The 20,045-nt window shown below is 39.4% G+C and overlaps 1 protein-coding gene across 1 annotated transcript; it reads right to left on the minus strand.

Annotated features, from left to right (window-relative positions):
- Positions 1-680: 680 nt before the first annotated feature.
- si:ch73-109d9.2 (uncharacterized protein LOC565042 homolog) lies at positions 681-18,149 on the minus strand. Its single transcript, XM_053501992.1, has 8 exons — positions 17,452-18,149; positions 13,718-13,854; positions 13,505-13,610; positions 11,986-13,120; positions 11,812-11,814; positions 7,072-7,400; positions 4,869-4,993; positions 681-2,055 (listed from the first exon to the last, which is right to left on the minus strand). The coding sequence occupies exons 1-8, from the start codon at positions 17,702-17,704 to the stop codon at positions 952-954; spliced, it is 3,192 nt and encodes a 1,063-aa protein (XP_053357967.1). The 5' UTR covers positions 17,705-18,149; the 3' UTR covers positions 681-951.
- Positions 18,150-20,045: the final 1,896 nt, after the last annotated feature.

Consider the following 20,045-nt stretch of genomic DNA (forward strand, 5'->3'; position numbering starts at 1 on the left):
GACAGCTTAAAGTTCTCATTAGATTTCAAAGCCATCACAACACCATAAATATAAACATTCCTGAGGCTCAATAAATTATTACAACTTTTCTGATTGAAGTAAGGTGCCTCCATCGTTCATAATTCTACAGGAAACCAATGTGAGAGCTCCCATCTTTCTTTTGGATTTCCTTGATCATCGGACCAATGGTCATGGGGGAATGGGTAAACAAAAGCAAACAAAACTGATGGTATCGATGATATTATTGCCTTAGTCTACAGGCGGGCCAGATGCTTGGCCCGTGCCATGGCATGCCACTTTGTGAAGCGTACCCTGCTCGGGCACTGTACACATAGGCTCCACTGCTGCTACCTGGGACTCACAGTGGCATCCCTGCTTACAGCTAAACGGTTAAAGGTTGAACTCTGATCCTATGACGTGCTTTCAGGATTTTATCTCAGCAGCACTTAACAGCAGGTTTTTCAGCCTTGCAGGTTTCTGATTACAAGATTGGATTTGTTTCTTTTCATAGTGACTGTGAGTAAAACATTCTCATTGGAAAGTACAGTATGTAAATCACAAGAAAATTCTTAATCTGAATAAATGCAAAAGAAGATTTAAGCACTGAAAGCACTGAAATGCTCTTTAGTGTTCACTCTTTAAACCTGCTTGCTGTAGTTTGTAATCCTGGATTTCAAATCTTATCAAGATAAACTACAAAAAAAGAGGTCCTTTATTCATATTTCATAGTGGTGACACTCATGTATGACTATGGGAAAAAGACTACACTATGCATGGTCTTGAGCACAATATTGCTTACATATCTGGAAAAGAGATGGAGAAGTTGCCCACACACCCAAATACAAAACAAGAGACAGCTGCACAATAGAATAATTATACACTGTAACACACAAAACATCTTTACGCTTTAGCAAGCACAGTCAAACCAGTTGACCTTCTCCAACCCGGTTGTCACAGGGGAGCCGTGTGAATCCTCAGGTGTCTTTTTAAATTGCATTTCTGTGTAAACCGTTTCCCACAGTCCATGCAGATGTAGGGTCTTTCTCCTGTGTGGACCCTGCGATGTGCCTTCAAGTTGCTGAGTTTCGTAAAGCTGCGGCCACACAGCCCACAGGTGAACTGCCTCTCCCCTGTGTGGATCTGTTGGTGAGCTCTCAAGTGGCAGAGGTGCGAGAAACCCTTACCACACTGTGAGCAGATGTGCTGTGTCCTTGCTACGTGGTGTCCGACATGGCCCTGAGTCCTAATGCCAACCGCATGTGCGAGATTTCTTCCTGACTGCAAGCCACTGACTGTTCTCTCTTCTGCGTAGGAGTGCTGGAGTTGTGGAAGTGCCTGAGGGGGTTTTGGCAGAGGGGAACTTTTGTGGAGCGAATGTCCCTGCGACATGTTCGCGGTGCTCGAACTTGATGCCAATGTGTTGGCATGTTCTGCAGGTTTGGGGTGTTTTTTAATCAGCATCCTGAGTTGCTGTGTGACCTGAGACGACAGACTGTCTTTAGCGCAAGGTCCTGGATAGACTGCACGTCTTTCCTCAGAGCTTCCTGCAGGTAGAGGATCTCTGTGCTGGAGCTCTTTCCGTACCTGACTCACCCTGCTAGCTGTGGACGTGGTCCCTGTGCTTGTCCTGTCCAACTCTTCCCATTCTGGGGGAAGCACCACTACAACTTCCTGTTTAATGGCCACTGATTCTGCAGTGCCTTTCTGCTGGTTCACAGTGGGGGACAGTGAAGATGGCACAGACCCCGTTTGCTCAGACTGTGAAAGTGATGGTTGTACCAAGTGCTCGGTTTTAGACTCTGGCTTTTTTGATTGTGCCCTCTGTTTCACAGAATCCTGAGTGCCAGCACTGGTGCTGGGTAGGTTGTCTCTCTGAGGAAGCCAGTGCTCAGGTTGCGATGTCTGGATGCCTGATGTTTCTGCAGCATTGTGGCTCTGGGATACTCGGTGATCTGCTGTGGTGTGACAGCGTGGTGTCGGGTAGATCTGCACACCCGAGGCCTCTGCAATTTCCTCTTTAACCGCCCCTGTAGCTTTCATTCCATCCAGCTTGGTCTGAAAAACAGAAGAGAGTCTGTCTTTCAATTCTGTCTATCTGGACTCTTATACCTGCATAACCGGTTATTATAGGATTGGGAAATAAAAAAAATAAATAAATTAAAAATATGTATGGTGGTGTGTGTTCAAATAAATAATCAGTAACATCCCTACAAAAGTTCACATAGGAGATGCTGTTTTTCTATCCAAATGCTGCTTTTACAGAAAATGATTAAGCTGAATAAAGTGAATAACAAAGTAAGATGATACATTTGTCCTTTTACTTGCTTGTTATCTAAGAAAAGGTATTTCATTTTTTTTTTATTCTACAAAATTGTCCCTCATAATAACAACCCAGATCAGACAATTAATAAATGGTTAAAAGCATTTCAATTAAAGTGTAAATGAATTTTGGTTTAGTAAACCTCAATTTCCTTCATTTAACTCTGACAACTACTGCCATATTCCTCCATTTAACTCTGACAGCATTGCATATAAATGAAACTACACCAGTTTAGAGCAAGTATGAACTTGTTTGTTTTCTGCATGTTTAAAATCATAGACGGCATGGTTAGCACTCTGGGTTTGAGTTTTTATGTTCTACCCGTGCTTTGTATTCCAGTTTCTTCCCATAGCCCAAGGAAATGCAGATAAGTCTAACTGGCATTCCCAAATTGCCCAGAGAGTGTGAATGAGTGGGTGTGCATGTGTACCCCATTATGGATTGCCACCCTGTCCAAAGTGTACACCACCTCGTGTCCCAGGTCTCCTGGGATAGGCTCCAGGCTTCCTGCAGCCCTGCACAGGATAAGTGGTATAACATCTCCTAAGTGTCTTTGCATCAGAATTTCATTCACTGGCTCCTGGGCTTTGGCAGATAAAAAATAGCACTGAAGTTCTAACCCAGTGGTTCCCTATGCCAGTCCGGACGATCCCCTGCTCTGTACATTTTAGAGGTTTTTTTTAGCTCCCAGCACACATGACGTAACCAATTACCTAATTACCAGTCTTTACTGAATAGCAGTGAGTTGGGTAGAACAGGAAAAAGCACTAAAAATGTGCAGGGGAGGGAGTCCAGCATCAAGGTTGGGAAGCACTGCTCTAAACAATCATAGATGAGACAAAATTCTTGTAACCAATCATAAAGCAGAAGGTGGCATGTGTCAGAAAAGATGAGGCGCCTAACCCTAACCTCACACTTGGCAAAAATCTTATTTTTCTTTCATTACATTTCCAACAGATAAAATGCTTCACAGAGTGCAGAACCACTTTTCCCATGTCAAAAAAAAAAAAAAAAATTCTTCTTGAATTATTTGAGCAAACAAACGCACATTGTACCTGAAACGGTTAAGCTGGAATCTCTAATCTGAATGATTTCAATCGGATTGAAAAAAATCTTCCACAGCTATCAAGGAAAATTGTATGCACCTGTATTTATTTATTTATTTTATTTATAAATTTTTTTGGCGCAAAAGACACAATGTCCCTAAAAATATGTTTCATCATACCCTAATCCGCACCAACATTAAATAACCTTCAAGGTAACTACGTACTCCAGCTTTCTATTTCTATACTAATATTATTACTTTTCTTCTTTAATGTTGGATGCTGGTTCTGGAAAACAATTTTCTTTCATGTCTAACATGTTGAATGACAATAAACCTTAACCTAACCTAATATGGGAGATTTTTAGTCTTCCACTTGTTAATGTTACCAATTATAAAATATTAAACAAAAGCTGTATCTCTAGTCGAAAAAACTGAAGAACGACTCAGGACTCAGTGCAGATCTGGATGAAGTAAGCAGGATTTATTGCAGCAATAAAACACAAGTGAGCGCTTAGGTCATAAATCCAAGCACGATCAAGAACAGACTGTCTGACAGCTACATGCAGGCTCATTATATACAGTTTTCAAGGGAAGGGGTGCACACCTTATCTTCTCCCTTAATTCTTTTTTCCCATTTCTTTTCCAAATGATTATCCCATTATAGCCAAACTTTTCCCAAGAAATTCTCCCATTATGTTTAAGTTTTTCTATCATATTATGTTTCGTCAAATACCTCGTCATCTGACTCCTTACATCATCTGTACCAAGTGAATATATTTTTAATACATGGTTATACATGGCAGGTGTACCACGTGTAACCAAAACATGTTTCAATCATTAAGTATGCACGTGTCTCTGATACATGTTCGTGTCTCGCACCTGGCGACTCACCTTGTGTCTGCTTATTGTACATTATGACAGCTAGCTATAAATCAAGTACAGTTCGTGCACCATCGTACTGAGTTTCCCGTACCTAGCCATGGCAAAGTCTAGGGTTTTTCCCATGTACAGTACTTTGGGTAGACACTGGTCTTCCCATGTCACACGTAGCGTCATACTGTACACAGGGTATCACTACCCATCCCCTTACTGTTTATGTTTTATGACCTGTCTTATAGTCATCTGTTTTTCTTGTCTCACCTCTGATTGAACCCATTTTGTTTTATGACCTGTCATACTCCGTCTGCTTTTCTTATCTCACCTCCAAGTGAACCCAGCATGTTTTATGACCTGTCATATTGTCATACTCTCTACTTACTTCTATATTTTTTCATTAAGATTAATATTACGTTGATTAATATTATCATATTGTTACATTGCTGCATACACAAGTATATTTTACTACAATATGCTTTCACTAACCTAACCTATCCTGCTGTATATAATTACAGCAGCATCACAGAAGAACTCTCATTATGACCTGTTATGTTAGGGGTTTTATTAACATCAGCAGTAATGGAAGTAGCAGCGTGTGCAGTTACAGTATAGCAGGAGTCACCCCACCTTCAGCTCAGGGTCAGAGATGGTTGTTGTTGCTTCTTGACCTGGAGTTCCACTGCCCTTGTCACAGATTCTCCTGCCTGCTTCAGACACACCCTCCTGCTTTGTAACACAAATCATCTCCACACCTGCAACAGTACAGTGCAGTAGATCACTCAGCTGTACATTCGACATGTAGAACAATTACTAACTGTGTCATATGTAAGGAATGAAAAGCAACAATTATAGGAAAACGATGCACGCCTGGGTATGGCACAAAGCAGACGTTAATTATTTAACTATTACAGCCTTCTTGACGGGTTTATTTCATTTTATTAACCACAAAAGCTTACCAACGATGACAAATCTTCATCTATTATGAACATGTAATGCTTTTTAGCAGTTTATGGGTAATTTTGTTCAACAAGTTAATTCCTGTTATTAGAAATCTCACTAGCCTTAGTTGCCTCCCTTTAAGGTGTGGGAGATTTTTTTTTTGCCTTCTGACTCAGGAGTGAACTGATCTGCTCTAGTCCCTAACGCAGCTTCATATCTTATTCTATTACTCCCTTTCTTTTCTCATGCAGCTGATTTGACCACCATTGTGTACGAGTGTCACGAAAAGGTACCTCACCTTCCCTGGCATCCCAGTGTGCCTTTCAATTCATCCTGCATTAGTTTTAATAGCAAACATTTTAGGTAGGTTTCTCGCCTGCCATGCAGAGAGCCCGGGTTCAATTTCCACCCAATGGCCAAACCCTAACCACTGGACACAGTGTCGATCCCAAGCCTGAATAAAACGAGAGGGTTGTGTTAAAAAGGGCATCCATTATAAATCCTGTGCCAAGTCATATGTGCGGATCAGCTGGATGCCTGTGGTGACCCCTTGACTGGAGCAGCCAAATGACTAACAACAACATTTTATATTTTAATATGTAACACGAGTATATTTAATGTGTATAATTATGTATATTTACCAAAATATGCTTACAAAAGTGTTAAAATGAAAAAACTACAGCTTGTCATGTGGTCAAGAAACTGGAAATCACGAAATCACAAAGACTTCACTGTGGGGGGGAAAAACCTTTGGTTAACTGAAAACGGAGTCTCCTTCTGTAAATGTAAAATAAACATCTTACAGAAAAATTACCCTGTAGATCAGCATATGTTTGTCTTTGCTAGATAGCCAGATTTTTATAACATTTTCATTTAGTCAGCTACATTTTCTTGTAATTTATTTTGTTATTTCTAGATTTTAAGTCTTCGTAAACTGCACAAAGAAAAAAACATTAGTTAACTGTCTGTACATTTATATTTTTAATCTTCATTCCTTATGTTATATTTTTCACTTGTAAGCTTTATCTTTACTTAGTGTAAGTTTTAGTCCAGTGTACATTTTATTGACAGTGTAAATACAATTTATGACAGATTTTAATAAACTTGAAATTATTAAAATTTATTAAAATTAATTTATTTATTTATTGTCACAGAGAGTTGGAATAAGCATTTTACATACTGGTTGTGTGTGTTATGTGATAAATAACATATAAAGACAGTTATATGGGGCCCATATATGCCGTTAGAGGCATATATTTTCAATATTGAAGTGTGTATACGTCATATATATATATATATATATATATATATATATATATATATATATACACACACACACACACACATTATATATATATATATAAATTGGTATTAAATTATTAAATAACAATAGCAGTCAGTTGTTATTTTAAGACATGACGGTCAGCTGTTCTGGAATAGTTCTTGCAAGAACAGTATTGTCAAGTGCTTTTTCAAAACCGATCAAGCACCAGGATGAAACTGGCTCTCGTGAAGAGTTACCAGCCTCAGAAATCACCAGTTGACAAAGGCTTATGAAGGCTTAATAGAGCATAAGTAGCAGTACATCTCGGTGTCAACTGTTCAAAGGAAATTATTGCATATTTTGAATGCCATCAGCATTTTTGTTTTACAATGCAGAAAGAAATAAAAACCAGGACAGACCATGGAGGTAGAAGTTGTGGTCAAACTTTGGACAGACAGTGTATACAGTAATGTAGATCATCAACACAGGACTCCCTGTGAAGTGTTCACTACAGAAGCTAAACTACTCTTAGAAGCAGAACTACTGCAGGAGTTCCTGTTACAGTAAATTAACCAACACCCTCTGACCAATCAGAAGAGTACAGTCCATCTCAGATGGGTCACTGACCTTCACTTTGCCTCCTGGGGTCTCGTCTCGCAGGGGTGTCCTTTTTGGAGAGGTCGGTTCTGCCGCAGTCCGTACATCTCACTCGCTTCACTCTCTCTCTCTCTCCGAGTTTACTTTCCAGGATTTGCAGTCTTTGTCTCAAAACCTCGACTTCTTGTTTCCCGCGACCGATCTCCTCTAAGAAGCTTCCCTCCACCAGCCTGGTGATTTCGCACAGAGCTGATCTCAGGACGGTCTCCATCACGCCGGAGAGCTGAGTCTGAAACGTCAGGAGGAGAGAATCCGACATCCTGCTGCGTCCCATACACCTCCTCACTCCCGGAGAGACTCAATCAGTAACACGGGTCAGGATGGAACACACACACACACACACACACACACACACACTTCCTCACACTGATCTGATGTCGTACACTCAACTCGATCGTTACATCCTTGACACCTTGCGTGTCTCATCAGCTCCTAGCATGACTAGCTTCCCCTGCTAACTCAGCCCTCATGCTAGCTCTGCTCGGCTAAGCTACACACACTTTCTCTAAACAACAGCGTCAGGTATTGTTGTTGTTGTTGTTGTTTTCAGAAAGAAATATCTTATAAGCAAAAATGCGGTTGAATTTACGCGGACTAATATGCTAACAGACTTGGTTGGACGTAACGGTGTGAAAAGGGGAACCTTTTTGTCCTGCGTGACGTCACGCATTGTACAGTGGCCCGCTTGGATACCGCTAACGTGAAACGCGTTGCGGGAAATAGTGGAGATCACTAACACAGACAGGCGAGAAGTAAACAAGGAGGGATGGTGTCCTTCATCTCAAATGCAGCTGATTCAACTAACCGTTATTTACTAGGTTCAGTGGGCTCTCCAGGTCTGGAGTTGAAGTTGTCTGAAGAAACCAAACACACACACACACATAGTTTTATGATTAAAATGTATAGACCAACCTGTGCTGCTGTTATTCTAACTAATATGTGTCCTTCTTTTTAGACCGAAATATCTCCTTCCGTGGGCATGCCTAGAAGTAATATTTTCAAATAATTTTTGAAGAGATTGAGGCAGCACGAGCCTCGGGTGTGTGCGTGTGGAGTTTGTGTTCTCCCTGTGCTTGGTGGGTTTCCCCAGGGTACTCCGGTTTCCTCCCATAGTCCAAAGACATGCAGATTAGGTTAACTGGCGTCCCCAAATTACCCGTAGTGTGTGTGTGTGTGTGTGTGCACCCTGCAGTGGATTGGCAACCTGGGATGGGCTCCAGGCCACCTCAAGAGGTATAGAAGATGAATGAATTTTAAAGAGATTACCTTGTTGGTCTGTCTGAGGATGAATTTTGATATAGCCTTTTCTATTATTAATATAATAATAATAATAAAAGATTAATTGATTGATTGATTAATTAATGGATGAATTATTTTATTTTTTAATGACCTGGTCCTCCTGAAAACATCTTAACACTGTTTAAAGCTCTGCCAATAAACCAACCGTCTTGTTGCTTTTAAAGCTACTAAATAAAATACAAGAGTATTCATAATGTATTAATAGCTGAACAATACTTGCTCAAACATTTTTTTCATTCTTCCTTATAAAACTATCAGTCTATTTGTCTTAATGTCTGTCTTTAGATTAAATGGCCATTTTGAGATTTTAGGCTTCACTTACTGTATGATACAGGTGCACTTTTTAAATACAAAATGACCCTCACTTGGCCATCTGTTTCTCTGCAGTCGGGGCTTTGGATTGTCAGCGAGTTGTCAGATTAAAACAAGGCAGTCTCAAGCTGTCAATGTTCCACCATTGAGGTACACTGGCTCAACCTGAGCAGTTCATATTAGTGCTGAGCAGTGGCACCAGGTGCACTAGTTACCACTAATGCACAATAATGAATGAGTAATGCAATTCCACTATCTTACCTACTCTTAGTGCTTGATTTATCCTTTTCTGTAACCAGATTTAAACTTGAATGCCATGCCATAAATGCCAGCACTGCCATAACATTATACTAGTGAATTCTGGGTTAAACGTTTCCTTTTCCTCATGTACATCACTTGATTAGTCTATTATCTAGAGATACACATGGAAATGTTTTAGTAATCCATCACATCTTTCATGACCTTTTTTTAACAGCGACTACTAAGCACCTCTGAAAGTTGCTGTACATAAGGCCATCTGCTAAACGCTGCAAATGTAAATGCACGCTCAAATCTCAACTATGAGTTCAGAACATATCTGTTAAGTCTAAAATGATCTGTTCAGTATATTTGTATGGAATTATATCTGTTGTGAAAGCTTTTAAGAAAATATATGTAGTAAACAGGTACCTAATAAATTGGCAAATAACAACAATTATAATTACACATTATATTAACCTTTGTATTTTCAATAACATGGCTTAACTTTTCATCTTCAGCTAAACCATTATTAAATGGTTATGTTTAAATATTCATTCATATATTGACTTTTTACACACACACACACACACACACACACACACACACACACACACACACACACACACACAGAACCTTAACAGAAGAGCCTTGTGTAACTCCAGTGTCAGTGGTCTTCTTTTCATCTACTGAAAGGTTTTAGTCCAGAGTGCTTATACACACTCTCCTACACACCATCTTTACATACCTTAAAAGCTTGTCTTTGTAAAAAAAAGTTTAAAAACATGTACCAGTAAGATATCTGGCAAAGATCAATACAAATACAGTCTTAACACCCCCACCGCCCTTCCAAAATAAAATAAAATAAATGAAATAAAAAAGGAACCATATATGTGACATAATAATAATAATACACTTCAGATAAAATTACCTTAGCAGTAAAACATTCCTTATTAAAAAAGTATTAAATAAGATAGATAGATATCAGTTTGTAACTGTAAAAGTATTCCAGAGGCACTGCAGTATTAAACATTATAGACATGACTAACACTCCTTTCCTTGAATCATGAAACGTTGCAGAGTAACTTGCTAAAAATTTCTAGAGGGCATTAAAAGAAAATGACATTATACTAGTGAACAATCTTTGTGCAAGAACTGCCTGGTCAAAAAAAAAAGTCAAAAGTTAAACATTCTAACATTTCATTCAGTCAAATGGCCTTGATTACAGCATACAATGTGATGTGATGTCATTCATGTGTTAAATGTGCTCCAAAAACCACTCTTTCACAATTTGAGTCATGGAATATGCCTGTTCCATCAGGAAAAAAAACATCATGAGTTAATTTTATTGCCACATAATATCACTGATCCTTGACCTGACCAACTGAAGCAACCTCAGATCATAACACCGCAAGAGGCTTGTACGGCAGGCACTATGCATGATGGGTGCATCGCTTCAAGCATTTCTCTTCATACCCTGATGCTGATTGCTTTGGAATAGGGTCAATTTGATCTCATCAGACAACATGACCTTTTTCCTTTGCTCCAAATTCCAATCTTTATGCTCCCTAGCAAAGTGAAGTCTTTTTTCTGATTAGTCTCACTAACAAGTGGTTTTCTTATGAACAAACAGCTGTTTAGTCCCAATGTCTTGAGTTCTCTTCACATGGAAATGTAAGCACAGTAGCAGCAATAACACTTTATAATAACTTTTTTTTTACTTGGTGAAAATTTAAAGATGTAAAGTTTAAATGTTAAGGGCGCAAGTGTCAAGTAAATGAGAAAGGATGCACCTGAGGAGAATGTAGCTAATAAGAGTCTGTGTGGGGGAGAGAGAGGGAGAGAGAAAGATAGAAGTTTAGAAGTCTAGACTTTATTCATCACATATACATTACTGCACAGTGAATTCTTTATTCTTTGCAGATTCCGGTTTTTGATATTAGGCTGAGGTCATAGCACAGGGTCAGTCATTATATGGCTCCTCTAGAGCAAAACTCAGAGCCTTAACACACTGAGCCACCCCCGCCCCCAGAAACCTGCAACACTTGCATCCATGTGTTTTGCGATTAAACACAAAAAAAATTATATTCATGTTTAAAAAAAACATTAACTAATCAAAACTGGAAATCTAAAGTCCGCTCACAGCTACACAAAGCCAAAGAATTAACCACTTTCTCAGGTGTGTGTCCTTTCCGGTTTACATGACTCTCACGCCCTTGACCATTCCCACACCACTACAAAGTCTTTTTCTCTTGATTCTAGTGACCCTGTTATGGGCTGAATTAAGAATGAATTGCTAAGTTTTTTGGTTGTGAACATTTTGCAATCACGCTATTAAACAGTAGACATACATGTCTACACGTCAGAAGCTTTGAAATTCACACACACACACACACACACACACACACACACACACACACACACACACATACATATATATATATATATATATATATATATACTGTGAAATATCATTTGTGATATATCATATTGGCTGGTCCCTACTCCTCATAGACGATGTCAGTTATTTGTGGCACCCTTACTTTAGTTTAGTCAATGAGGTTTCCAGGTAACTTGGCTATGGAGTATGTGAATGAATTTGTGATTTGTCTACCCCAGGCAAATTCTAAAACAATTCTGATGTATTGTACTATCACCTGTAAAAGCCTCATGAAAACCCTTTTTTTAAATTCATATCCAACTTAAAAAAAAAACATCAATACTCTAATTAAAAATACTTAATAATTTAAAAAACACTGCAAATATCTGCAGTGAATATTTTTGCATTAGACTTGTAATACCAATTTAATAAATAAGAGTATCATAAGAAACCACTGCAGAGCTGTGTGTAATGCATCATACCTGCTTTATAACCGTCTGCCCAGTTAATACACTAATCTGCTTATTAAATACACTAATCTGCTCCTTCTTCCATTAAAAATGTCTAAGATGTTGGACTAAATGTACTACAGTTGTGTAGAAACCGATTACAAAATATAAGTCATGCTGTAAAAATTTCATTATTCTACAAACAGCTAGTTCTGGTGATTATTCAGATTGACTCCGTGTTTGCGCTGGTGTGATCTGAGATGGTCGAGGCGTTTAAAGGTGAGTCCACAGACCCTGCAGGAGTACGGTCTCTCCCCCGTGTGGGTGCGCTGGTGGACCTTTAGAATGTCTGCCCGGGTGAAGCTCTTATCACACATGCTGCAGCGGTGTGGTTTCTCCTGAGTGTGGATGCGCCGGTGTAGCTTGAGGTTCCACAGACGGCTGAACTTGTTCCCGCAAAGTGAGCAGCTGTAAGGCTTGTCTCCGGCCTGGCTGCACCGGTGCCGCCGCAGGTCACTGAAGGACGTGTAACCTTTCCCGCAGTGGCTACACAGGTGCAGACCCTCCCTTTGGTGCACACGCTGGTGGACCTTCAGGTTGCAGGCTTGAGGGAACTTTTTTCCACACTGGTTGCAGGTGTAAGAAGTGGTGATGTTGCGATGGCGGTGACCATTCAAGTGTGCTTTAAGGGAAACCTGGTCTGGAAAACTGATCATACACTGTGTGCAAGCATGTTCCCTGTCCTCTCTGTCTGCCAACATTCCCGCAGACCCGTTATTCAGCTCTAGTGGCTGGCTGTATGCCTCTCCGCTGTAAAAGCAATCAGTATTATTATTAACTGTATCTCTGTTGTATATCGGGGGTCCTTGCGAGTCTGCGGCATGAACACTTTGAGCCTGAGAGAGACCGCTTACATCCTGCAAGAAGCCTTCCTCATTAATAAGCAAACAGTCCATGTCACCTGTACCTGAAGCGTTGTGTAACGATGATGAGCCTTTGTTTGCACGTTTATTTTTCAGCTGCCTTCTGCATTCCTCAGATGTACCAAGCTCGGGCTGCAAAGAACCCGATAGCATCCCAAATCCCAAAACCTCTCCAGGTCTCTGAGGAGGGTCTGTTAAGCCGTTCATCGTTCCCATATCCAGGTCTTGGTTGCTATAACTTCCCAAGTCCTCCATGTTGTAGCGTGATCTATAGAGCAGGCCCTGGATATGGTCCATGTCTGGCTCAGGTTCAGGTTCAGGTGCTTGATCCAACCCGGAACTCCAGTCATTCTGAATCTGCTGAAGCTCCTGCTCACTGTAGGTCTTATCATGAACTGTGTTCTCAGAGCCTTGTGTTACTGAAAAAGGCACATAAATATAAGGAGTATTAACTAAAATTAATATGATGACAATATTGGGGTCCAGCAATGAGGAGGGCAAAGAAGGGCTGAAATTTTGTGTCAGATGTTTATGTTAAATGTTATGTTAAGAATCATTAGATCACAATAAGAACACATGACCAATAAGAAAAACAGTAGTTACATTTAATTACTAAGTATTGAAGTAAGGAATATTGTTTGTGTTTATCCATCAGTATTCAGCCAGTATTGCTCTATAGTAAACTGAGGCAACAATGAATTGTTCGGTGACCTCAGTCAAACCAATAGGAAATGTACGTTAGTAAGTGCTATGAAAATACCCACCTAATTTCCTGTATAGCATTAAGCATTTCCTTATCATACCTTCAGTACTCAGTTTCCACTCGTCTTGTAGCTCAGCAGCGGCGGCAGTCTGAATAGACTCAGATTTAAGCACGCAGTCCAGTTTTCCATTCTCTTCAACCACATGCTGTATGACACACACAGAAAACAACACAATGTAAAAACTCAGGGGTGCGAAAGCTGATTCTTAGGAAATGTTTGGTGCTGAATAAAAAAATCATGTACACAGCTCACCTCGGCAGCGTGAACCGGACTGGGTACAGTGTTGGATTCCACCATTCCAGAAATTTCGACCTCCTTCTCAACTTCACAGCTTCTCCATCTCTCTTCAGCATTTCTCTCCTGTTTAAGAGTCCGAGCGTTTTCCACACCTATGGGTGATGGTTAAAATGCAAAGATGTGGTCATGCAGACAAAAAAGGGTTAGAATTCTTTGAATTAATAATTTTTAAAAATATCTGGACTTTTCCTGATGGGCAAATACTGTTAATCATTGATGTCACTTCTGCTTTCATATTCAACAGTGATGTCAGACTGCTATCCCTAAATTTAGAAATTTTTCTCCTATTAAATGCCCAGCCACAATGTTGCACTGGGTATCATTGCTGTCTTAAACCGCCAGGATCTCTGGTTTGATCCTGAGCTCTGATTACTCTTTGTGCATAGTCTCACATGTTCTCTTTTTGTCCCCTTTGCTTTCTTTCAATTTCCTTGCACAACCCAAAAACATCCTGGTAGATGGATTGGCTACTCTTAACTGACCCTAGATGCCATGAATGCATCCAGAAAATCACCAACATTGTGAACGACTCCTGCCACCCTCCCACCTCTCTCATGGACTATTAAGTTAAGCAGTCACATCTGGATTAGTCAATACACAATACAACCACCAATCCATGCCTAAAGTCAATAATTTAACTTAATTCAATTCTTTCATTGCTTGGCAATAAAAAAACTCACCATTTCAGAAGGTTCAAATTATTGGGCTGCGTCAAGCAAAAAACAATTAAAATTCTGGATCTGGGTTAAGAACCCTTTAACTCAAATCCTTAAAGGGTAGTGCTGAACCGTAAATTTTGTGGAGACCACTTAAACACTTGCATGGTAAAAACAATAGTAAAACTATAGCAATTCTTAATATATTTTTCATAGTGAAGTAAATAAGTTCAGATTGGCCCTATTCCAGAATGATGGGAGCATTAGGATAAGAAGGGAAATGCATGAATGCAGTGTTATGATCTGGAGTTGCTTTAGTTGCCTCAGTAATGTTATGTAGGAATAAAATGAAGTCAGCTGATGATCTGAATACTCTGAATGACCAGGTTATCACATCTATGGAGTTTTTATTCCCTGATGGTCACAGGCAGAGTACTTAAATTGTGAAATTGTGTTCTGGGAGCATGAGGAATCATTTTCACACATGAACTGGCCACAACATTGTGTGCTGTAGTCAAAGCTAAAGGTGATACATTGATACAAGGCAAATACATTTAAATACTAAATCGTACATTTAATAGTTGCATATCGCAACTTAGGTGTGTCAATTTTTTTTACCAAATCAAATAGCCCTAGAACAGCACTTTTAAAAACTGACAGTGCCACAAAGTATTTGTGCTATGGGATATTTTACTATTGTGAAGCTTTATCACAGAAAAAAAAACTTTACCATTTTTTCATTGTTTTTTCTTTTAACCGGCACTGTAAAAAATAAATTGTAAATTTTACGGTAAAAAAACGGCAGCTGTGGTTGCCAGAATTCTATCGTAAAAAATACGGTAGCACCATTATTGCACTGTAAAAAAAAAAACTACGATAGCAATGTTTTTGGTTGTACGGGATTGCACTCATTATACTGTATATTTTACAGATTTTAATTGGTTATTATTGGTTACGGTTTATAACTGTCTAATTAACATATTTATGTTGTTATAAAAACAGTTTATACCTGTTAAATTCCAGGGTTTACATTGTAACAAATACGTATTATAACCATGTTTTTTTTACAGCTCAGAACTGTCTAATTTAAAGATTTATGTTGTAATAACAATGGTTTATTTCCATCTTTTTTACAGCTTAGAACTCACTCTCACTCATCGTCTATTCAGCTTTATCCTGTATATGGGGGGGAATGAGTACCTGGAGAAAACCCACTAAGAACGGGGAGAACAGAAAAACTCCACACAGAGATAAGAATCTGCACACAGAGATGAGAATCTAGCCTGGCCGAAAATTATAACCCGGACCCTGGAGGTGCAAGACGACAGTGCTAACCACTACACTACCATGCTTGCTACACAATTGCTGTTGTTGTTGGACTATTTTTATTTATTCAGCAATTTTGTGAAAGCATCATTTTATCACACTAGCTGGGAGCTAAAAGAGATAGAAGTTACATTGCTGAGAATTCTGATTTTACTGTTAAGAAACTATTAAGAGTACTTTTATACTAATTGATGAATACAAACATAAATCAAATTATCAAAACCCATCAAAATATATTCGAGACTTGGACATCAGCATGGTCCCGTGTATTTTTTAATAAAGTAAGCAAAACAATATTTAAATTCTCAAAATCAAATATACAAATGTTAGGGTGGACATTTTTAAGCGTTTTGGGCAGACAATCTAAGCATATAATTTTATAGAAGGGCTTTTATTACAACACACATTTTAAAATTGTTTATGTCCTCAGTCCTGCATTGTCCTGCATTAAGTGCACACTGCACTGGGGTGTTAAATATGTTCATGTATTTTGTAATGGATTTGGCACAAGGGGGTAACAACAAACACAGACAGGTGGCGAGGTTATACGGAAAAGGGGTAATTCTAATTAGGGAAGGAAAGGGTTAAAGGAGGGAGGAAGGGAAAAAGGGAAGGGATGGTGTGCATGTGCAGATCTGGTGGGCAGTGCCCTGCTGGCATGTGAGCACAGGTGGGTGAGCAGTGGCGGCAGGCAAAGTGATGCGTGATGGCGGCTGTGCAGTGGCAGCGAGCAAAGTGGCGCATGATAGCGGCTGTACTTGCCACAGTGATCAAAGGGCCGAATACCATTCACGACTTTAAAGTCCTTGGTTAATGTATATTAGACGTAGAAAAAACTATTAAAATCCTTAAAATATACAGTATAAGGAGTGCAATCCCGTACAACCAATAATGTTGCTACTGTATTTTTTAAGATAAATTTATGGCCACCACAGCTGCCATTTTTTTAATATAGTTTTAATATAACATAAACATGTAAATTTGTTGGCTATAAACCGTAGAAAAAAAATATTAAAATCCGTAAAATATACAGTATAATGAGTGCAATCCTGTACAACCAATAATGTTGCTACCGTATTTTTACCATAAAATTTACGGGTTTTTTTTTACAGAGCAGATATTTTTCTGATTTTAAAACTCTATTAACAAAGGTTTAGTAAAATATAAACTGATGTTGTTTGTATGTTGTTATATAATCTGTGAACTGGCTGTTGTAACATTACAATTTCCCTTTGGGATTAATAAAGTACTCTATCTACCTATCTATTAACGATCCTATATATAATATTTTTGAAAGGCACTGCCCTCTATATTTATTTAATTATTTGAACTTATCTCACGCCATCATGTACTAGATCTGCACTTTATGTAGTCTGTATTGTTAGGTAGTGCACCTGACTACTGCAGGAACATTTCATTCCAGTTACTGAGAAACTACGATACAGACCACTTAAATATAGTGTGTGAACGAGGGTGTGGATGATGCTCTGAGACAGCCTGTCCTCCTAAATCGGGTGTATTCCCAGCATGTGCTAAGTATTCCTCAGACAGGCCTTGGATCCATGACCACTAACGTGCAAATACAGTACCAACTAGTCAATTATCACCAGAAGCACTGAGCACATTTTACTTTGCTGGATTTATCCACCCTCACATCATTAGAGCTGAATCATAAATATGACCAAAGCCTGAATGTAGTGATGATACCTGGTGCTGCTTCCTCTGCTCTTTCTTCACTGGATGCTTTGCTGTTGCCTCCACACTCAGCACATCTTCTCCTGCCTTTGCTCTCACACCACTTCAGTTTTTTCTTCAGAGACTCCACCTGCTCTCGGCTGCGGGACACTTCCTCCAGGAAACTGTCCTCCACTAGCCTGGTGATCTCAAATATAGCCGCCTTAAAGACTGTCTCCATAACCCCGGACAGCTGGTTCTGAAACGTGACGATGATCTCGGACATGTTCGGGGTGAATGTGAGCTGGAGGAGATCAATAAACACAACGCCGTGCTTTTACCCGTCTGTCTTATAGCGCTCAAGCGTTTCAGGACATCTGACAAGGGTTAATACTCCTGGTTCTGAATTTCTTCTTTGTTCATAATATATACCTTCAAGTTTTTTTTCTTTCTAACCTCTTAATAATTACACGTTAATAAGCAGAAGCTGCTAGAAGGTTATGTAGCTAGCTTCGCTAACGTTAACATCGAGATAGCAGATAGCTAGCTAGCCAAAATAATACGCACAAAAATGTCTTCACTGCCTCAAAAGATACTATTATAAATAATAATAATAAAAAGTTTAAACGCCTGTTTTTTTATGTTACAGTGCACAAATAAGTATAAATGTATATCAAAATGCAGCGAGAAGCAAGAAAAGTAGTCCTAGTGCAGTGTTTGCGAGGCTATGCTGTGTGAATGGGGGACTAAAACAGTGTAACACCGAAATCCTCGGGTTGCGTCTCATCCACTACAATCATGTGGACTACTTAGGGCCCTATTTCTAGAGAACTAATACCAGTGCATTCTAATCTACTGTATATTGCCTAATCTAATCCATATCCAGAAATATCTTAGGATGTATTTTTTACATTTTTACATTAGGATTTTGTGTGTACATAAAATAATACAAACAATGCTTTTTCTGGGACAGTAAAAATACAAAATAAATATTTAAAGTAAAAGTATTTTAAATGTATATAGCTTTTTATAGATATTGCCAAAGAGTTAGCTATTTATGCATGTTAATCTTTCAACAAGGTGTCGCCACAGCAGAATATCCAGTCCGCACAACAACTTGGCACAGGTTTTATGCCCTTCCTGACACGACCCTCCCATTTTATCTGGGCTTGGGACCAGCCCTGCATCCAGTGGCTGGGGGGGTTTGGGCACTGACTGTGAATCAAACCCGGGCTTTCCGCATGGCAGGCGAAAACACCTACCACTGAGCCACCAGCGCCCCTATTTATGCATACTTCTTCAAATATTTTTTAAAACATACTATACTCAGCAAAAAAAAAAAAACGTCCCTTTTTCAGGACTGTTATTTTAACAATAATGTTGTAAAAATCCAAATAACTTTACATATCTTCATAACCACAATCAATTAATTAACATGCACCTGTGGAATGGTCATTAAGACCTTAACAGCTTACAGAAAGTAAGGTCACACAGTTTAAAGTCAGAGGACGTTTCTGTTTTTGCTGAGTATATATATATCACCTAAAGGATGAAACACCATACTAATACGGTGTTTGACCCCCTTCCACCTTCAGAACTGCCGTAATTCTACGTGGCATTGATTCAACAAGGTGCTGAAAGCATTCTTTAGAAATTTTGGCCCATATTGATAGGATAGCATCTTGCAGTTGATGGAGATTTGTGGGATACACATCCACGGCACGAAGCTCCCGTTCCACCACATCCCAAGGATGCTCTACTGGGTTGAGATTTGGTGACTGTGGGGGCCATTTTAGTACAGTAAACTCATTGTCATGTTCAAGAAACCAATTTGAAATGATTTGAGCTTTGTGACATGGTGCATTATCCTGCTGAAAGTAGCCATCAGAGGATGGGTACATGGTGGTCATAAAGGGATGGACATGGTCAGAAACAATGCTCAGGTAGCCCGTGGCATTTAAACGATGCCTAATTGGCACTAAGTGTGCCAAGAAAACATCCCCCACACCATTACACCACCACCACCAACCTGCACAGTGGTAACAAGGCATGATGGATCCATGTTCTCATTCTGTTTATGCCAAATTCTGACTCTACAATTTAAATGTCTTAACAGAAATCGAGACTCATCAGACCAGGCAAGATTTTTCTGTCTTAATTTTTCAGTCTTCAACTGTCCAATTTTGGTGAGCTCGTGCAAATTGTAGCCTCTTTTTCCTATTTGTAGTGGAGATGAGTGGTACCCAGTGGGGTCTTCTGCTGTTGTAGCTTATCCGCCTCAAGGTTGTGCATGTTGTGGCTTTACAAATGCTTTGCTGCATACCTCGGTTGTAACGAGTGGTTATTTCAGTTAAAGTTGCTCTTCTATCAGCTGAATCAGTCAGCCCATTCTCCTCTGACCTCTAGCATCAACAAGGCATTTTCGCCCACAGGACTGCCGCATACTGGATGTTTTTCCCTTTTCACACCATTCATTGTAAACCCTAGAAATGGTTGTGCGTGAAAATCCCAGTAATTAAACAGATTGTAAAATACTCGGACCGGCCTGTCTGGCACCAACAACCATGCCACGCTCAATCACTTTTAAAAAAATCGCTCTTAAATCACCTTTCTTTCCCATTCTGACA

This window comes from Clarias gariepinus, chromosome 8 (assembly GCF_024256425.1).
Source record: "Clarias gariepinus isolate MV-2021 ecotype Netherlands chromosome 8, CGAR_prim_01v2, whole genome shotgun sequence".
Lineage (NCBI taxonomy): Eukaryota > Metazoa > Chordata > Actinopteri > Siluriformes > Clariidae > Clarias > Clarias gariepinus.